The 20406-nt window shown below is 41.1% G+C and overlaps 1 protein-coding gene across 1 annotated transcript in view; it reads right to left on the bottom strand.

Moving 5' to 3' along the window:
* Positions 1-20406, bottom strand: part of LOC308693949 (NACHT, LRR and PYD domains-containing protein 3-like) — a 57895-nt gene that overhangs the window by 31580 nt on the left and 5909 nt on the right. The window contains exons 7-10 of the mRNA XM_081371142.1: positions 18596-20395; positions 17708-17878; positions 15335-15505; positions 14481-14651 (exon numbers count right to left, since the gene is read on the bottom strand). Coding sequence (XP_081227268.1) covers positions 14481-14651; positions 15335-15505; positions 17708-17878; positions 18596-20395 — 2313 coding nt within the window. The remainder of the gene's footprint in view (positions 1-14480; positions 14652-15334; positions 15506-17707; positions 17879-18595; positions 20396-20406) is intronic.

Here is a 20406-nt window from a genome sequence, read left to right as displayed (position 1 = left end):
GAACAAAAGATCAACATACACTGCATGTACAGACAGCTGTGTCTAGTCCAGATCACCCACATTGTTATGGTGTAAAAAAACAGTGTGCATTGTCAGAAAAACTTGAGCATTTTCATGTTACATCTGGTTACCCTCCAGATGTTTTACATGATCTGCTGGAGGGCATTGTTCCAGTGGAACTGGCTTTGGCATTTGATAACTTGATAAAGAAAAAATATTTTTCTCTCATGGAACTGAATGATGCCATTTGCAATTTCCCATACAAGTGGAGTCCATCCATCCATCCATCTTCTTCCGCTTATCCGGGGCCGGGTCGCGGGGGCAGCAGTCTAAGCAGAGAACCCCAGACTTCCATACAAGTGGAGTGATAAAACAAATCGCCCTCATCTCATTCCTGCTAACTTTTCAACTCGAAAATCAGTAGGGGGCAACGCACATGAAAATTGGTGCTTATTACGTCTTTTGCCTCTGATTATAGGTTTAAAAGTACCCGAACAAGAGCCTGTATGGCAGATGCTGATGACACTGAAAGACATTGTGGACCTTGTCATGTCTCCAACCCATACCGAAGAAAGCATTTGCTATCTTGACAGCATCATTTGAGAACACCGAAGCAGATTCCTTGATGTTTTCCCCCAACATAAGCTCATTCCCAAGCACCATTTCCTTGAGCACTATCCTCAGCTCATTCGGGAATTTGGCCCCCTAGCTGCCCTCTGGACAATGAGATTCGAGGCCAAACACAGCTTTTTCAAGAAGGTGGTCACTGGTCAGACACACTGGTTGTTTCAGGAATATTTTGCTGTCCATTGCAAATAAGCACCAGCTCATGGTTGCATACCATCAATCACATTCTGTCAAACCATCATTTGCAGTCACAAAAACAACAGAGGTCTCTTTAGATGTGCTTAAGGATCTAAAAGACCTGGTGAAATGCAGATTCCCTGCTGTTAGGGCTGTGCATGTTGCCAATAATGTGTGCAGTTTAGGCACTAACTATGCAGTGGGAATGTTGTTGTGTTGTGGTTCCACTGCAGGACTGCCTGACTTTTCTGAAGTGTTACAGATAATGGTGATTTGTAACAAACTGACTTTTTTCGTGAGACAACAAAATACATGGTACAATGAACACCTGAGGAGTTATGAGCTGGAGAACACAGGGAGTGTGCAGTTACTTGAGCAAAGAGAGCTTAAAGATTTTTATCCTTTGGCTTCATACACCCTTACAGGAAGACGCCTGACAACTTTGAAGCACCACATTTGCCTATCCTTTTAAGTGTGAGGAGAGAAGCTTGTGAATAAATGTCTGTGTATTTCTCTTCTCTGTTGTTGCAGATTCTTCCTGTTGATATGGCACCCTCAGCGAAACTGCGGATAATTTTTGGGGATGATGATGTCCGCAAACTACTTTTACCTGCAGGCATCCCAAGCACACTTCAGGACCTCAATGATGTTCTTCGAGAGACATTTGATATTACAGGACTATTCACTGTTATGTACCAGGACATGGATTTCCTGTGGTCGTGGGCGTTGACCCCTCTCAGTCTGGATGGCCCCCAAAAGTGACTTTCTTTGTCTCAGGGTCAGCCTCTGTGAAGCACGTTCTGTAACTTTACGTATGAAAAGTGCCATATGAATATTGTTTGATTTGAGTATACTATATTGAGTATACCTCTTTGTTTTTATTTTCAAATGTTTTTCTCTTATGCCTGGTTCAGATTACACGTTTTTTTTGTCTGTTACGATAGTCACTGTGTCAGATTACACGATTTTGACTCCTAAAAATCTTGTCATGTCGTGGACAAGAAACATGTCAGACTACACGTTGCTTTACGACTAGTCATCGTGAGCCGTCTCACACACACATTTACTCGCACATATATTACACACGCACTCACTCACACACACACACACGCTTTCACTCACTCACTCACACACACACACTCTCTCTCTCTCTCTCACGCACACACACACACACACACACACAATCTCACACACACACACACACACACTCACTCACTCACTCACTCGCTCGCTGACTCACTCACTCACTCACTCGCGCACACACACACACACACACTCTCTCACGCACACACACACTCGCTCGCTCGCTCACTCACTCTCTCGCGCACTCACTATCGCTCACATACTCACTCACTCTAGAACCCGTCGTGGAGGACCGTTAAAAAATCAAACATGCTAGTCTTTTTGTCGTGATGTCGTGAAGCATCGCAGACGCGACGTAGGTTGTCGCCCACTATGACACACTATACGAGATGAAACGATCGAATCTTGCGTCACGACGCCCGTTGTCGTTTACGAATCCCCACGACACCCTACGTCAAATGGATCGTGCCAAAATCGGGCTAAAATCGTGTAATCTGAACCAGGCATTAACCTTTTCTTTTACTTGGAATCTATTAGTTAGTTATTTCTAATTGTGGTTTGTTTGTTTTCACAGGACGTCAGCCAAGAAGCATTGAAAGAGGACTGCAGTAATCACATGATGAAGATCATCGTCATCCATCCCAACGTGGCACAGGAAAACCAAGATCCCGTGAACGTGTCAGTCATCATAGAGGGGACAGAAGTTCTGGAGGACTGCAGAAGTGTGACAAACGCTTGCCTCCTGCTCATGGGTGTCATCTATGCCATCAACTTAAGTTACCCACTGAAACTGAAATATACGTTTGAAGTATTTCAGAAGCAGTTTCTTCAGCTTGACATCCTTAAAATGTCACCAAAGGTCCAGTCTCTCCACAAGAAACTTTTAGCGTGAGTGTGCCAGTGTTATTTGTGCTTTTGTCCAGCACAAACAATCTCTTTAGATTTTGTCAGTGATTTCAAGTGTTGGTCAGTTTTATATAAGCTCTGTTTGTTCTGATCACCTGAGAATGTCAGCAAATGTCCAGTCTCTCCACAAGAAGCTTGCCAGTGTTATTTGTGCCTTTGTCCAGCACAAACAATTTGTTTGCATTTTGTGTCTGTTTTCTGACAGTGATTTCAAGTGTTGCTCAGTTTTATATAAGTTCTTTCTGTCCTGAACGTTCTGAGAATGTTTGCAAAGGTAGTGATTGCAACTGTTAATGGACAGAGTTGATGTATGTATTCTTTACTGTTCTGAAAGTTGATTAGAAGAAAGGGGACAGTGCATGCTGAGTTTTTGAATAGCATGTTTTTTTTCCCATGCTAAGGCCAGCTATCTGATTGGTTGAAACTTGTTTGTAATAGAGCCCAATCGATGGAATTACAGAACTGGAAGGGAAAAGTCAACTCTTAACACTGTATTCCTTTGTATGCTGGAATATCAATCCTAAAGTCAGTTGGTGCTTTGTTATTCCATCCATCCATCCATCCATCCATCTTCTACCGCTTATCCGGGGCCGGGTCGCGGGGGCAGCAGTCTAAGCAGGGATGCCCAGACTTCCCTCTCCCTAGACACTTCCTCCAGCTCTTCCGGGGGGACACCGAGGCGTTCCCAGGCCAGCCGGGAGACATAAGCCGTTTCTCAATATGCGAACTTGTCTGTACTTGTGTTCTTGTGGACTTGTGAAACGTCATCAGTCGCTGCCCTAGTACTGTTCCAATTCAAAGTTCACATCTAGCCAAGCCAGTTCGAATCCCCGGATGTGTTCTTGATCCGCCCCTTTTACCGAGGATGCATCGAGAGGTGACTTGTGCGGACTTCAGACAGCCAGGTATCCCAGAATGCATCTCACACCAACCAGCAAGCGTCAATAGCAGAGGAGAAACCCCGCGTAATTTAAAAATACTGCTATAATTGTGTCACAAAATGTAGTTTTAAGAGTATTTCAGGCGAGAATGTAGTTGTTAAAAGCTCAAATCTTTGGTTTATTTATAAAGATAGCGCCTATTTGAAAATTTGATCTGACGTTTTCGGAGTTTTGAGAACCAGGCAATCGGACGCTCGGCGCTCGTACCCCGCCGAGAACAGCCTCTCTCGGCTAGTGCTGCTGACTTGCCGGTGGCTCGGATGTCTAGTCTAGTGGTTTAACTAACATGAGATATAAATCTTGTGTATATCCAACAGGCGATTTATTTATTTTATTTGTCTCATTAATAATTTGTTCCCTGGCAAAACGTTTTAGCTGAGAGCAAAGTGAAGTTTCATAGCTTTATTTAACGTTAGTCTATTTAAATTTAACGTTTTAGCGAGAACTGACTTATGTTTGACTGAATCGTTGGCTTTATTGTTGTATAGCGTCTACTTTTAGGCTACTTATACTTTTAGAATGGCTATTATTGATCATTAAAACTGACATTTAACAAAAAAGGTTATGTCATTTTATTTTATATATTTAAAACATAGCCTATACAATATTTTATTATAGTCTGCATGTTGCCTATTCTCTTCACTGTATATACATATATGACACAACCCTGTCTCTTTTTGCTAAATATTCGTTTTAATGATCAAGATTATAATGTTTTTTATTCATCATATTTTTAAAATGAAAACAAAAAGAGTCAGAGTTGTGCTTTATATTTCGTGTTGTTGTAAATATGCAGTGAAGATAATCAATTGCGTTTCCTGAACCACATTTGTGTGGCCATTATGTTAAAGATTTTTTTAAATGAAAATGAAAAGAGGCAAAGTGGTGGTTTATAACATATTTCGTTTTGTTTGTAGCCTAAAGAAATAACCGGAGTAGCCAGAGCGAGCTGCACGAGTGACGCTATCAAGTACGCCGCTGTTCCATTTGCAGAATTATCGGACTTGTGTCCTCCCGTCCTCGGGAGTTCGTTCTCCTGAGTCGAACTTGTCAGTCCGAACTACCAAGGACTCAAGTCCGAACTTTGCGTACTTGGTATTGAGAAACGGCTATAGTCTCTCCAGCGTGTCCTAGGTCTTCCCCGGGGTCTCCTCCCGGTGGGACATGCCCGGAACACCTTCCCGGGAAGGCGTCCAGGAGGCATCCGGAAAAGATGCCCGAGCCACCTCAACTGACCCCTCTCGATATGGAGGAGCAGCGGCTCTACTCTTAGCTCCTCCCGAGTGACCGAGCTTCTCACCCTATCTCTAAGGGATCGCCCAGCCACCCTGTGGAGAAAGCTCATTTCGGCCGCTTGTATCCGGAATCTTGTCCTTTCGGTCATGACCAAGGTTATAATCGTTAACGAAAACGAACGAAAAAACGAAAACTAGGTGGGAAAAAACATTGTCGTTAACTGAAATAAAAATAAAAACGAGGCATTACAAAAAAACGATAACCAACTGAAACTGTAATGTGTGTTTGGCAAAACTAACTAAAATAAAATAAAATTATAGAGTAAATGTCCTTAGTTTTCGTCTTTGTTAAGGTCTTTCATTTTTTAACGCAATTTAAAACACGCAGCGTATTCGTTCAGCTGCATTTCCTGCTCTCCCTCCGTCTCTCTGTCACACATGCGTCTCTCACATGCGCGCGCGCACACACACACACACAGCCCTTCCCCTCCCTGCACACCGCGTTTCCATGAGAACGAGTGTTCGTTCGACGTTGAAAGCAAGTTCGCGAAAGGTTGGTATCTCTATCTCGTGAACACCTTTACACAATCACACATTAAAACGTGGTATAAAAATATTTTAAATTCTGAATATAATTTTGTCAGTGTGTTAATGTCGACCCGAGAAGCGATTGCGCCTTCTTTAGAAAGTTAACTAGTCGCAAGTTTGAGGTAAAATGCACTTTTTGGTTGTGGTTGTCGATGTCAAAACACTATATAGGGTAGAGTGGGGGAAAACGCCCCCCTTAAAGGAGAACTCCGGTCAATTTTAACATTGAGCTCATTTTTTTGTCAATTTGGAGTGCTGTCAATACAGAGAACAACGACAAAAATCAGTGTTGCCTACACCGTGTTATCCTCTTTTTAAAATTTGCACCCTGTTGACTTCAATGGGGCAATATTTAAACCTGCTTTTAGCATCTTAACATCCTTGATGTGTCATTACAAGTGCACAGGTCATGTGAGTGATTCCTTCAGAGTGAACACGAGTGAATCTGACTGCAGTAGATGTGAAAGAAATGGATAAAAATGATGTTATTTAAGCCAGCGCAAATACCTGTATTTACATCCTGTTTTCGGTTGAAGTCCAAAAATGTGACATTACAGTGAAACAAAACATAAATTTGACTAGAATTGCCATCCCGGTTTTGAGTGACTATGGTAGGAGTTATTCACCAAATATTAAAATTGCTCAGCCTTCATGATTAATTAGTATTTTGACTGAAAATATTTTTGTTCACAGCGGTGGGGTAAAATGCCCCCTTTCTTACCAACCAGTTTGCTTCATAGATCAACAGCAAAATTAACAGACAATAGTTTTTAATCTCTAAACGTAAAAGGCAAGTAATGTATCAACATGTATATATATATTAATATTTATTTCAGGAATGTCCAAAATAGCCAAATTTCACTACCTTCCATCAGTGAGCTAACTGTGCTAGCAAGCTAATGCTCACTTGAGGTAATTTTTTCATGTTTTGTTCAAATATTTTTATTTTACCACCTAGTTATACTGCATTAAGTGTAAAACAAAATATTTGATAAACAGAAATATGTTATTATAGTAATTATGATAGAGAGAAACTATTGCCCCTGGGGGGGCGTTTTACCCCTCAGCGTAGGGGGCGTTTTACCCCACAAGCTATGACTTTATTAAAAAAAATGTTTAATTTTTAAAATATAATTATATTCCTTATAAATAACATATGATCTAAAAAAACTACAGACTTCACTATTCATCTATCATACATCACTGCGATATCCTGAAGAACAATATTCTCTTAAACACTTGTTTACTAATATCTGAAAATTATAGCATTTACCATGTAATCCTCTTCTCTTCAAATATGTCGCTGGTGTCAGCTTCTCCATAGAGATTTGTATATCCCCGTTATCAACGTAGTGCATAGCAACAGTAAAAATGTATCTTTACCTTTAGTTGTTATTTTGGAAAAAACAGGTGGGGGGCGTTTTCCCCCACTCTTCCCTAAGCTGTGATTCAAATATTAAATATGTTATGTCATTTTTTTACTTTTACACTGAATGTTTGCTGCTTCAATCCAGATGAGTAGGCTATGGTTACTATATAGTATATTATATATAGTACTATATTACTATAGCAGGCTATGGTACGGCTGTGGTATTTGCATAGGGTGTGAATTCTGATGTGTAGATTTTTGGTACGGCGTTTGGATTTTGTAAGAGGTAAAGGAATTTCAATGGGTTGTGAATTTTTTTCTAAAATTGTATGATGTTTTTGGTGAGTTTTTATTACACAATACTTTTTCTGATCTTTTTGAATTTTGCCCCTGACAAATAACCCAAATTACAAAAAAAGACTAAAACTAACACTAAAACTAATAAAAACTAAACTAAAACTAAGCATTTTCAAAAAATAAAAACTAAACTAAACCAACAAACCCACTTTAAAAACTAATTAAAACTAAACTGAATTTGAAAACAAAAATTCAAAACGAAATAAAAATAAAAACTAATAAAAAATGCAAAACTATAATAACCCTGGTCATGACCCACAGCTCATGACCATAGGTGAGAGTAGGAACGTAGATTGACTGGTAAATCGTATTACTGCAGAAGCTGCACCGATCCGCCTGTCAATCTCCCGTTCCATCCTTCCCTCACTCGTGAACAAGACCCCAAGATACTTGAACTCCTCCACTTGAGGCAGGAGCTCTCCGCCAACCTGAAGCGAGCAAGCCACCCTTTTCCGACTGAGAACCATGGCCTCGGACTTGGAGGTGCTGATTTTCATCCCAGCCGCTTCACACTCGGCTGCAAACCGTCCCAGTGCATGCTGGAGGTCCTGGTCTGATGAGGCCAACACGACAACATCATCCGCAAAGAGCAGAGATGAAATCGTGTGGTCCCCAAACCCAACCCCCTCCGGCCCCTGGCTGCGCCTAGAAATTCTGTCCATAAAAATTATGAACAGAACCGGCGACAAAGGGCAGCCCTGCCGGAGTCCAACACGCACCGGGAACAAGTCTGACTTACTGCTGGCAATACGAACCAAGCTCCTGCTCCGGTCGTACAGGGACCGGATAGCCCTTGGCAAAGGGCCCCGGACCCCATACTCCCGGAGCACCCTCCACAGGCCGCCGCGAGGGACACAGTCGAATGCCTTCTCCAAATCCACAAAGCACATGTAGATTGGTTGGGCAAACTCCCATGAGCCCTCCAGCACCCTGTAGAGGGTATAGAGCTGGTCCAGTGTAACACATTTACTGAATAACACATTTGTTATTCCACATTTAATTTTTCAAATTCTATACTGCTATACTTTGGAGCTTTATAACGGTCTCTGAACTCCCTTGATGTATGGACTCTATGTATATGTATATATGCACTGAAATTTGCGAGCAAGAAGTTCTATGGCCATGTTTTTGTGGTTATAATGTTATGTAGATATTTTAAATATATCTATGCCAGTTCGACTGTGAAATAAAAGTGTCCCTTAAGCTGCAAATATTTGTTTTGGAAAATATTGAATTATTTAATAGAATAATAAAAATATTTACTTAATTCGATTAATATTAACTAGTACATTCATAGTAAATATTACTTAATTACATAGAATATAACAAAGAAAAGAGGAGTAAGAAACACAAAGAAATATCAGCAATGTTCACATGGGTTTTGTAATTGGATGCAATGGTAATCTGAGTGAAAGTTACAATCTATAGATGAGTATTGCCCGTGCAATTTACTTGTGTATTTTACATACAACAATAAGTGGTTCTAGTAAGTAAATATTACTTGGAAATAACACGAGTAAAGATTACAAGCACTTTCTGTGTGGAAAAAGTTGCCTAGCTTTTTTTAAGTAAATGTCACTCCAAATTTTTTTCAGTGTGGATGACCTCATGGTCTTTGCTCCTACTGAACAGCTAGCACTTGAGCGTTTGGAGATGGTTTTCTCTCGTTTGAAGAACAACAACCTCAAGTTGGCTCCGAAAAAGTGCTACTTTCTGCGGAGAACAGTAAGGTTTCTTGGCCATGTCATCACTGAGTCGGGAGTGCAGACAGACCCTGGAAAGGTTGAAGCCATTGGCCAGATACAGGTGTCTGATCTGATGGACAGTGACGGTGTCTCTCCTTCGCAGAAGAAGATTCGGTCCTTTTTAGGGATGGTGCTATACTATCAACATTTCATTGCAGGGTGTTCGGCTAAGGCCAGACCCCTTTTCAAGCTTCTCTCAGAACAAAACAATGGGGGGAAAGCTCAGAGAGGAAGGAAACCTAAGAAAAAGTCCTGCAGTCCTGTGAAGCTCACGCTAGAAGACTGGACCCCGAGTGTCAGGATTCCTTTGACACTTTAAAGCATGATCTATTACACACTGTGACGTTAGCCCATCCTGACTTCGGGAAGCCGTTCATCCTGGCAGTAGACGCTTCGTTTGATGGGATTGGCGCGGTCATCTCCCAGCTTCAGCCTGGTGAAGAGGTTGCAAGGCCAGTGGCCTTTGCTAGCAAAACACTGTCACGTGCCCAATTGAACTACCCAGCACATCAATTAGAATTCCTTGCCTTGAAGTGGGCTATATGTGATAAGTTCTCCCACTGGCTAAAAGGGGTGCACTTCACTGCATGGTCTGACAACAACCCCTTGACCTACATCCTAACGAAACCCAGGTTGGATGCATGTGAACAAAGATGGGTGGTGAAACTAGCGGCATATGACTTTGATCTGAAGTATGTCCCAGGACCGAAGAATACCGTCGGTGATGCCCTAAGCTGTGAACCTTTTCTCCAGTCCTGTGCAAGTCATCGTCTGATGAAACAGCCTTACTTGTCTCTGTTGAATGAAGTCAATGGAGTTGTCACCGGCACAGTGCAAGATGCTTTTCGAATGACCACCAATTGTCAAGCTGTTCAGACTACCGATGACCATGTTGATGAAGTCCTGAGTCCCGAACCGGATCCCTGTTTGCCTTTTGGAGGTGCGATCAGTGCTGAGGAGGTGTCAGCAGTCATGGATGCCCATCACACTGGGGGGGTCTCTCGGCTGTCCTGCACAGGCCCAGAGTCACTGCAACTGCCTGGGGAAGATCCATCCATTGCCATTCCACTCAGCCAATTGCACAATCTACTACAGCAAGATGCTGTAGTCAGCAGAGTCCTCTTGTATGTACAGCGGCGTAGGAAGCCAAAAGCTCGCGAGAGAGCAGGTGAGCCGAGCCCTGTACTCAGGCTGTTGAAACACTGGAAGAAGTTGAGGGTGCACAATGGACTCCTCTACAGAGTGAAGAGGGACCGCCACATGGACAGGAAGATCTTTCAGTTTGTCACCCCAGAAGCTCTGAAACAGCAAGTGCTTCATGGAGTTCATGATATAGCTGGTCGCCAGGGCCGCACAAGAACACTCTCTCTGGCCACTGAACGATATTTTTGGACAGGCATGCAGAGAGATATTGTGAGTTACGTGAAGCACTGTCAGAGATGTATCTTAGGGAAGACTCTTAAGCCAGACGCCCGAGCTCCTTTCGAGAATATCCGCACCTCAGCTCCCATGGAACTAGTTTGCATCGATTTTTGGACAGCGGAATTGGGTGACAAGAAGACTACTGATGTTCTTGTTGTCACAGACCATTTCTCGAAGCTAGCTCTCGCTTTTCCCTGTCGGAACCAGTCTGCAAAGCAAGTTGCCCGATGTCTTTGGGATACATTTTTCTGCATCTATGGGTTCCAGAAAAGAATCCATTCAGATCAAGGAGCTAACTTTGAGAGCCAGCTTCTTAAAGATCTACTGGAGATGGCAGGTGTGCATAAATCCCATACGACTCCGTATCATCCCATGGGCAATGGCATTGCGGAAAGGTTCAACAGAACTCTTGGAGGCATGATAAGAGCTCTTCCTCCGAAGTGCAAGTCCAGGTGGCCACAGATGCTCCAAATGCTGACCTTCTGTTATAATTGCACGGTGCATGAGACAACAGGCTTTGCACCGTTTTCCTGATGTTTGGGCGGATCCCACGCTTGCCTGTTGATATCATGTTTCACCATGTTCTGGAGGACGCCAACGTTGTCAGCCACCATGAGTTCGTGCACAACCTTAAGAGGGACCTACTGTAACTGAAGCAGCGCGGATTGCCCAAAAGAACGCAACCAGAGAACGAGCCCATCATGCCAAAATCTACAACCGAAAGCCGTTGGCTCTGGGCGACCGCGTGTTGCTGGCCAAACGTGGTGAGAGAGGAAAGAGAAAAGTCGCGGACAGGTGGGACTCAACTCCTTTCGATGTGGTGTCTGTGAGATCCTCAGTCAATGTGTACCGAATCAGAGATACTGTCACAGGGAAGGAAAAAGTCGTACACAGAAACATGCTGCTCCCTGTAGACTTCCTGACATTCCCTGGACAGGAGGGGAACCTGGCATCCCTTGAGGAGTCACAGTCTGATAACTGGTGTGCCGGTGCACAGAGCTCTGTGGCAGTGGCTGATAAGGAGGACTCTCAAACGCGCACCATAAACTGGCTTATGCAGTCGCCGGTCCTAGCGGAAGCGGAGAGTGAGAGTGTTCCTGAGGAAGACGTCGTTGAGAAGGCCTTATCCGTAGATGCCTCTGGAGATGACCAGTCAGATGAACGGCAGGACAGTGTTCTTGATGACACTGTAACTGACCAAATCACTCATGCACACACTGACAAGTCACCAGACCTAGTACACGACATTGCACACTTACCTGTTGATAGATCTGTTGCCCTTATGCCTGGCTCACACTACAGGAGTTTTAAAATCCTAACCGATTTTGAAATCTGGTTGAAGCACACACTTAAGGAGAATCTTTGCAGATTTTCTTCCCCCAAATCTTAAACATGCTCACACTACAAGGTTTGAAAATCGCGGTGCACCACACACTACAAAATGTTATTAAGATTATCGTGCCAGAGGAAGCGTCTCACGTGATCTCACGCAGCAGATCTGAAGTGTAAAAACATGGAAACATATGGGATATGCATTGCCATGAGACACACGCATGCACGCACATACACACGCACAGAGACTTTGAACCTACCGGTACTTTGAGTTAAGAGCTTAGATCGGGCCCAAAAAAATCAAGCCCGACCCCTACCCGAGCCCATGCACGTTGTGTCCGAGCCCGGCCCGGCCCGACACAACACAACACAACACATTAACATAACTGTAATTATGAGCCCGAGCCCGATTTAAACCCGACCATTTTTTTAATACGTGGGCCAGGGGCGGTGCGAGATATTTTTTTAACGAGGGGGTGCTAGATAGCATATAAATACTATTGCAAAAATTGTCCACTTATTATTTAATATTCAATCATTTTAATTGTCACAATTAAAGTAGCCTATTCGTTTTATTAAATTGACCAAGCACAACATTCAGCATTCAATCAAATATTAATTAAAGATTTATTATTATTAGGCTAAAAATGTTAACATAATATACTATCGTTATTTCGGCATAATATGTGTGCGTGCAACAAGCTAGATGTGCATTTTTAAATCCGGTGATGCGTGCATTGATTTTGAAATCCACGCGCTTTTTAACGCGCTTTTTAGTTTCGGTTTCATTACTGAACATGTAACGTTAACGTTTGTGCCTGCTGACCACAGCGTAATACTTATTTATTTAGCAATAAATAAATGGAGATAAAAACGCATATCGAGTTGAGTCATTTTAAAATTATCTCAAGGGAAATTCCTTCAGCACGACAGCCCTGCTGTCTTTTTGACAGCACTGACGTAATCACAATCTTGCTCATCCCGATAAATATCAAACATGTTTGATATGATCGGGGCGAGCCCGATTTGTGTGAGAGCAGATCGGGAGGGGCAAGATTCGATCTGTGAACGCCTCACATTACCAGATAATCTGCGCCGAACATCGGAACCGATCGAGGTCCTCGACAAGATTTTTTCTCAGATTCTCGGGAGGGGTAAATTGGGCATAAATCGGCCTAAAACTCCTGTAGTGTGAGCCAGGCATTAGTGACACTCCACATCTAGTGGAGGTTAGACCAGACCAAGTTGTTTGTGCGCATCCTCCTAACACACAAGCCCCTTCAGTTGTCACCAGATGTGGAAGAAGTGTCAGGAATCCAAATAGGCTTATTTGTGAGATGTCAGGCCAAAGATTGTTGGGGAATACTGAACCCATTTTAGGGTCTGCATTTAGTTTCATCGCAGTGTCAATGGGAGTTTAGTATGTCCAATTAGACTTTGTTTTAGGTTTTTTTTGTGTTTTGTTTTTTTCCTCATTGCCAGCCTGATCTGTGATCTGTGATTATTTCCTGACATTCTCTACACTGTAAGGGCAAAGTTATGTACAACACTGTGAGGTGTAGATGGCATCTCTGTTTCTCTGTGATAAATACAGGGTTTGGTACCACCCTGTGTTTACGCACTTCTTATAGAAGAATTTATGATATTGAGATTTTGGTACATCAGTGCTCGTGATACACTTTTTTTTTTTTTTTTTGGTCCTTTCCTTTCCGTCTACCAGATTTTCATGTATGTTGCCCCATTTTAACATAATTTACGGGGGGTGTATGTAACGGAGTAAAAAGAGTTGCTAGTTAAATTATATTAAAAGTGATGCAACTACGCCATCTAGGGGCAGTTTGATTCAGTGTGACTGGGATTTGCGTTGCATTTACCCACACTGGAGATAAAGAGATAATGGGTAAGTCACGCAATTTGGGAGGTCTGGGACAATCGATGTTTTCTTATAATTCGAAGTACATATGTCTCGTATTTTGTCACTCAATGTACTTATAATGATTTCAGTTAACTATTTTGAGTTTAGTTGATGATTTATGTGTCTTGTAAAGCCATGTTTTAGAGATTTGCAACCAAGCATATTTTCATGTGAACTAGCGTGCTAATTGTCATTTGCTTTACATGCTATTTAGATTGTTGTCCCGAGATCTATTTGCTGAACCCACGATTCCACACTGTCATACTGTGTTCCAGCAATAAAGAAACCTGATCCAAGTGGTTGTCCGTGGTGATGTGTAGAAGCAACAGTAGGATGGAGTGACCCGTCACATATATATACATATATATACATATACATATATTCATATTAATTGCAATTAATCGTGCAGCTCTATTTGATATGTTCACAGACAGCCGATTAATGACCGTTGCGATCAAATTTTCCCTCCGACGAGATTCTGACAGTGTCAGAAGATTTGACTGTTAGTCTTGCAGTGTGACTTCTCCTACGACAACCGTCACATTGTCTTCATTTTTCAAGACAAGCCATGACCAAAATAAACATTTAGAGATTTCTGTAGCCACCATTTCAATCCCGCGTGTAACGCAGCTCACATCACCATACGTGTCATTGATTGATGATGTAAAACATGTTCAATCATTTACAGCTCAATAATCTGAACTCACAGCAGCAGAAAGAGGCTGAACACTTCAATTATACTTTACATTGTGATTCATGTGTGAGAGTCAAATATGATCTTACCACAGTTTCTCCAGTTTACAGTGAGGATTCTGTAGTACATCAGACAGCAGATTCACTGATTTTCCTATTTTATTCCCAGACAGACCCAGTTCTCTCAGGTGTTCAGGGTTTGATCTCAGAGCTGAAGTCAGAGCAGCAAAACCTTCATCTGTGACGCCACACTTACTCAACCTGTAGAGAACAATGACACACACTTCACTCTCTCAGTTCAGATCAGATCAGTTTAGCAGTGAATTCATTATTAAACAGAACGTTCAAACTTAAAGCACAAATTAATATGTTTGATGGATCATTAGATTGAGATCTAAAATGTCACAAAACATGATCATAAAACATCTAAAGTATCATTCAATCATGAAAATTTATCTCATAAATGACACTATTCACTACATAGGCTAGTTTTGATTGTTACTTAGATCTGTATGTAATATGTATGGAGTAATAAATTGGTGTGTGTGTGTGTGTGTGTGTGTGTGTGTGTGTGTGTGTGTGTGTGTGTGTGTGTGTGTGTGTGTGCTATTTTACAGAATTAAAAACAATCCTTTAGAAAGTGTCAATGCAGAGAGATGAATATAATTAACACTAAGAATGAATCCAGCATGTTCTTCATTTCTCAGTTCTGACTGTGTTGAGCTCGAGTCTGTTTAAAGTCAAGAGACTGAAATGTTGATTGTGTGTGAAAGTGTGTATTTCAGTGCGACTCTCAGTCCTGCAGTTTCATGTTATTGAGGATCAGCTCATGTGTTCAATCATTTACAGCTCAATAATCTGAACTCACAGCAGCAGAAAGAGGCTGAACACTTCAAATATACTTTACATTGTGATTCATGTGTGAGAGTCAAATATGATCTTACTCTAATTTCTCCAGTTTACAGTGAGGATTCTGTAGTACATCAGACAGCAGATTCACTGATTTTCCTATTTTATTCCCAGACAGATTCAGTTCTCTCAGGTGTTCAGGGTTTGATCTCAGAGCTGAAGTCAGAGCAGCAAAACCTTTATCTGTGACGCCACAATCACTCAACCTGTAGAGAACAATGACACACACTTCACTCTCAGTTCAGATCAGATCAGTTTAGCAGTGAATCCATTATTAAAGAGAAAGTTCAAACTTAAAGCACAAATTAATAAATATAGGCTAATTTTACTGTTACTTAGATCTGTACTATGTAATATATGTAGCGTCTGGACCAATCAGACACACACAAATTATTAATTTATTTAATGAATAATCCAGCAAACTCACTCTCCCAACAAATGCCTGTGAAACCTCCCCCAAAACTAACATCCAAATGAAGCTAACACACTGGCAGGACGCGGTGTCTTGTTACAGGACACACAGAGAGTTTTACGATCCAAAAGAATGTCCAGGAAGCTGTGACTCTTACTTAATTCTCACTGAGAAGGAGAAATAAACCCTGTAATCCTATATATTCTATATATAACCACTTGAGAAATGTAATGTGTAAACGTATCTAATTTTCCCACCTCATGATTTTCCTTTTATGTGGTTGTCTTTTGTATTCTTGTAAACTCTATTGGGTTAATATTTCAGACTTTGCATACTATGGTCAACTAAAATCAGATGTGTGGCATGTTTGGTCTCTAAAAAATCCAATCTTCGTCTCTGATTTGTAAATCTACATTACATTTTGCTAACTTTGTGACGCATTAGTATTATAAGCATCTTAAAGATTCTTGTGTTAAACATCCAATCAGATTAGTGTCAATTAGTGTGTGTGTGTGTGTGTGTTTTCATTTTACAAAATTAAAAACAATACTTTGGAAAGTGTCAATGCAGAAAGATGAACATAATTAACAGTAAGAATGAATCCAGCATGTTCTTCATTTCTCAGTTCTGACTGTGTTGAGCTCGAGTCTGTTTAAAGTCAAGAGATTGAAATGTTGATTGTGTGTGAAAGTGTGTATTTCAGTGTGACTCTCAGTCCTGCAGTTTCATGTTATTGAGGATCAGCTCATGTGTTCAATCATTTACAGCTCAATAATCTGAACTCACAGCAGCAGAAAGAGGCTGAACACTTCAAATATACTTTACATTGTGATTCATGTGTGAGAGTCAAATATGATCTTACTCTAATTTCTCCAGTTTACAGTGAGGATTCTGTAGTACATCAGACAGCAGATTCACTGATTCTCCTATTTTATTCCCAGACAGATCCAGTTCTCTCAGGTGTTCAGGGTTTGATCTCAGAGCTGAAGTCAGAGCAGCAAAACCTTCATCTGTGACGCCACAATATCTCAACCTGTAGAGAACAATGACACACACTTCACTCTCTCAGATCAGATCAGATCAGTTTAGCAGTGAATCCATTATTAAAGAGAAAGTTCAAACTTAAAGCACAAATTAATATGTTTAAGGGATCATTAGATTGAGATCTAAAATGTCACAAAACATGATCATAAAACATCTAAAGTATCATTCAATCAGGAAAAATAATCTCTTATTTGCACTATATTAAAATTCAGTCTTGTGCAAAATCTGCTTTAATAAATGACACTATTCACAACATAGGTTAGTTTTACTGTTAAGCCGAATGCACACTGTGTGATTTTGGCCATGATTTGGCCGTCTGAGACAAATTTTTAAAATCCTAAAAGTTTCCTCTGATCTTAGGCCAAAACCTGAAGTGTTTGATCGTTAGTTTGTCTTTGTTTGGAAAGATGTTTGATGTGTTTCTTTTTCAAATGCACATTAAAAGCGACTCAAACTCGCAGTGCTTTCAGATGGAGCTGCGTTTACTACTGATCAGAGCCGTACGTCACTGACAAGCTGCACATAATAAATAATCGCAGCTTTTGCAATTTTATAATAGCGATTAGCAAAATCGATTTCATGTTAATTGTGATTAATCGTGCAGCTCTATTTGATATGTTCACCGACAGCCGATTAATGACCGTTGCGATCAAATTTTCCCTCCGACGAGATTCTGACAGTGTCAGAAGATTTGACTCTCAGTCCTGCAGTGACTTCTCCTACGACAACCGTCACATTGTCTTCGTTTTTCAAGACATGCCATGACCAAAATAAACATTTAGAGATTTCTGTAGCCACCATTTCAATCCCGTGTGTGATTGATTGATGATGTAAAACATGTGTTCAATCATTTACAGCTCAATAATCTGAACTCACAGCAGCAGAAAGAGGCTGAACACTTCAAATATACTTTACATTGTGATTCATGTGTGAGAGTCAAATATGATCTTACCACAGTTTCTCCAGTTTACAGTGAGGATTCTGTAGTACATCAGACAGCAGATTCACTGATTTTCCTATTTTATTCCCAGACAGATTCAGTTCTCTCAGGTGTTCAGGGTTTGATCTCAGAGCTGAAGTCAGAGCAGCAAAACCTTCATCTGTGAGATCACAATAATTCAACCTGTAGAGGACAATGACACACACTTCACTCTCTCAGATCAGATCAGATTAGCAGTGAATCCATTATAAAAGAGAAAAATATTCATATCAATATATATTTTAAATTATATTCCAAATATGTGTACATTATTTGTCACAAGTAATGACTTGTAAATAATCTTAAATGTCTCATTGTACATTGCTATTCTTGTTATGTAAAGAGTCTACACATGAACTTTACTAGAGAACCATCACTAATTTCACATACTCCGTGATTTGATTCTTAATTGTCAATCTCACAGAAAAGTTAAAATGTTTAACTTTAATCTAAACATCAAGTAAATGTTTAATTGTCCATCTAATAGTAAAATGTAAATGTATGACTCTGCTATGTAAACCATACATCAAATGTTTTTTTTAGGAGATTTGAGCTACTTGATAAATGAGCCGTTTCTCCAGTTGTTTGCTTGGTCTTCATTTCTTTTATCATTTCTTTTAAATATTTAAATTCCTTCTTTATGTGCAAGAACATTCAACTAGTAAACCTGAATTATTTATTCATACACACATTTTCTGACTTTCTTTGTAATGCCTGAAGGAATTTTACATTGTCACGGTTTAAGAGACACATCAAATACTGACCACTGAACTCTAGACAACATCTGCAGCACTGAAGATTTATGAACTGTTATTTTCCTGATGTTTTAACAGTGAACTGATTGTTCTGATTGATACTTACTGAACTGATCTGGATTCTTTAATCACAGGAAGAAGCTTCTGAAGAACCTTTAGTTGTTCAGTTTTATCGTCTTTTCCAACAAAATCATTAATATTAAACTCCAGCTTCTCCTCTGATGTCAACAACACAAAGACTACAGCTGACCACTGAGATGAAGAGAGTTTGGCTTCCTTTATTCCTCCAGATTTCAGATACTGTTGTATTTCCTCCACTAGTGAACGATCACCCAGTTCATTCAGACAGTGGAACAGATTGATGGATTTCTCTGGAGAGTCAATGATCCTGATCTTCTCCTTGATGTACTCAACTGTTTCCTCATTGCTGTCAGATCTTCTTGTCTGTTTCATTAGTCTTTGTAGGAGAATCTGATGAGACTCCACTGACAGACCCAGAAGAAACCGCAGGAAAAGATCTAGATGTCCATTTTTACTCTGTAGAGCCTCATCCACAGCTCTCTGATGCAGCGCAGATAATGAAACATGTTTAAACATGAGCTGAAACCAGCCCTTCATTTTAGACCGCAAACTTTGTTTGGTGATTGAGTCCAACACATTGGTGTTGTTGATTGTACAGGAGAGATGCACATATAGAGCTGCTAGATGTTCCTGAACGCTCAGATGAACAAAGCAAAAGACTTTCCCCTGATACCAGCCAAACTCCTCTCTGAAGATCTGAGTGCACAATCCTGAGTACACTGATGCTTCTGTCACATCAATGCCACACTCTCTCAGGTCTTCCTCATAGAAGATCACATTGCCTTTCACAAGCTGCTGAAAAGCCAGTTTCCCCAGTTTGAGGATCATGTCTTCATCTGTCACGTTCTTCTTATAGTCCTTCTCATGTTTGATGTTGGTCTGAAGGATCAGGAAGTGTGTGTACATCTGAGTGAGAGTCTTGGGAATCTCTCCAGTCTCTGCTTCGCTCAACATCTTCTCCAGAACAGCGGCTGAGATCCAGCAGAACACTGGGATGTGACACATGATGTAGAGGCTCCTTGATGACTTCAGGTGTGAGATGATTGTATTGGCCAGACTCTGATCACTGACTCTCTTCATGAAGTATTCCTCCTTCTGTGGATCATTGAAGCCTCGTACCTCTGTCACTCGATGGACACACTCAGAGGGGACGAGATCAGCTGCTGCTGGTCTGGAGGTAATCCAGATGAGAGCAGAGGGAAGCAGATTCCCCACAATGAGGTTCGTCAGCAGCACGTCCACTGAGGTCTCTTTGGTCTGATCCCGTAGAGTCTCATTCTGGTGAAAGTTTAAGGGAAGACGACACTCATCCAGACCATCAAAGATGAACATCACTTTATATTTGTCTTTGGATATTTCCATTTCTTTAGTTTCAGGGAAAAAGACATGAAGAAGCTCTGAAAGACTGAGTGGTTTGTCCTTCATCAGATTGATCTCTCTGAAAGGAAGTGGAAATATGAGCTGGACGTCCTGATTCTCTTTCTCTTCAGCCCAGTCCAGGATGAACTTCTGCACAGAGACTGTTTTTCCAATGCCAGCGACTCCCTTTGTCAGCACAGTTCTGATGGGTTTGTCTTGTCCAGGTAAAGGTCTAAAGATGTCACTGCATTTGATCGGTGTGTCCTCTGTTGCTGCTCTTCTGGATTGTGTCTCAATCTGTCTCAGCTCATGTTCATTACTGATCTCTCCACTCTCACTCTCTGTGATGTAGAGCTCTGTGTAAATCTCATTCAGGAGTGTTGGGTTTCCCTGCTGTGCTGTTCCCTCATACAGACACTCAAACTTCTTCATCAGATTTGATCTAAACCTGTTGAGGACTTCATGGCTGTAAAATGA

Source organism: Scardinius erythrophthalmus (genome assembly GCF_964197995.2).
Source record: "Scardinius erythrophthalmus genome assembly, chromosome: 7".
In the NCBI taxonomy this organism is placed as follows: domain Eukaryota; kingdom Metazoa; phylum Chordata; class Actinopteri; order Cypriniformes; family Leuciscidae; genus Scardinius; species Scardinius erythrophthalmus.
The sequence above is the reverse complement of the archived record's forward strand: the minus strand, read 5'-3'. Positions and strand labels throughout refer to the sequence as shown.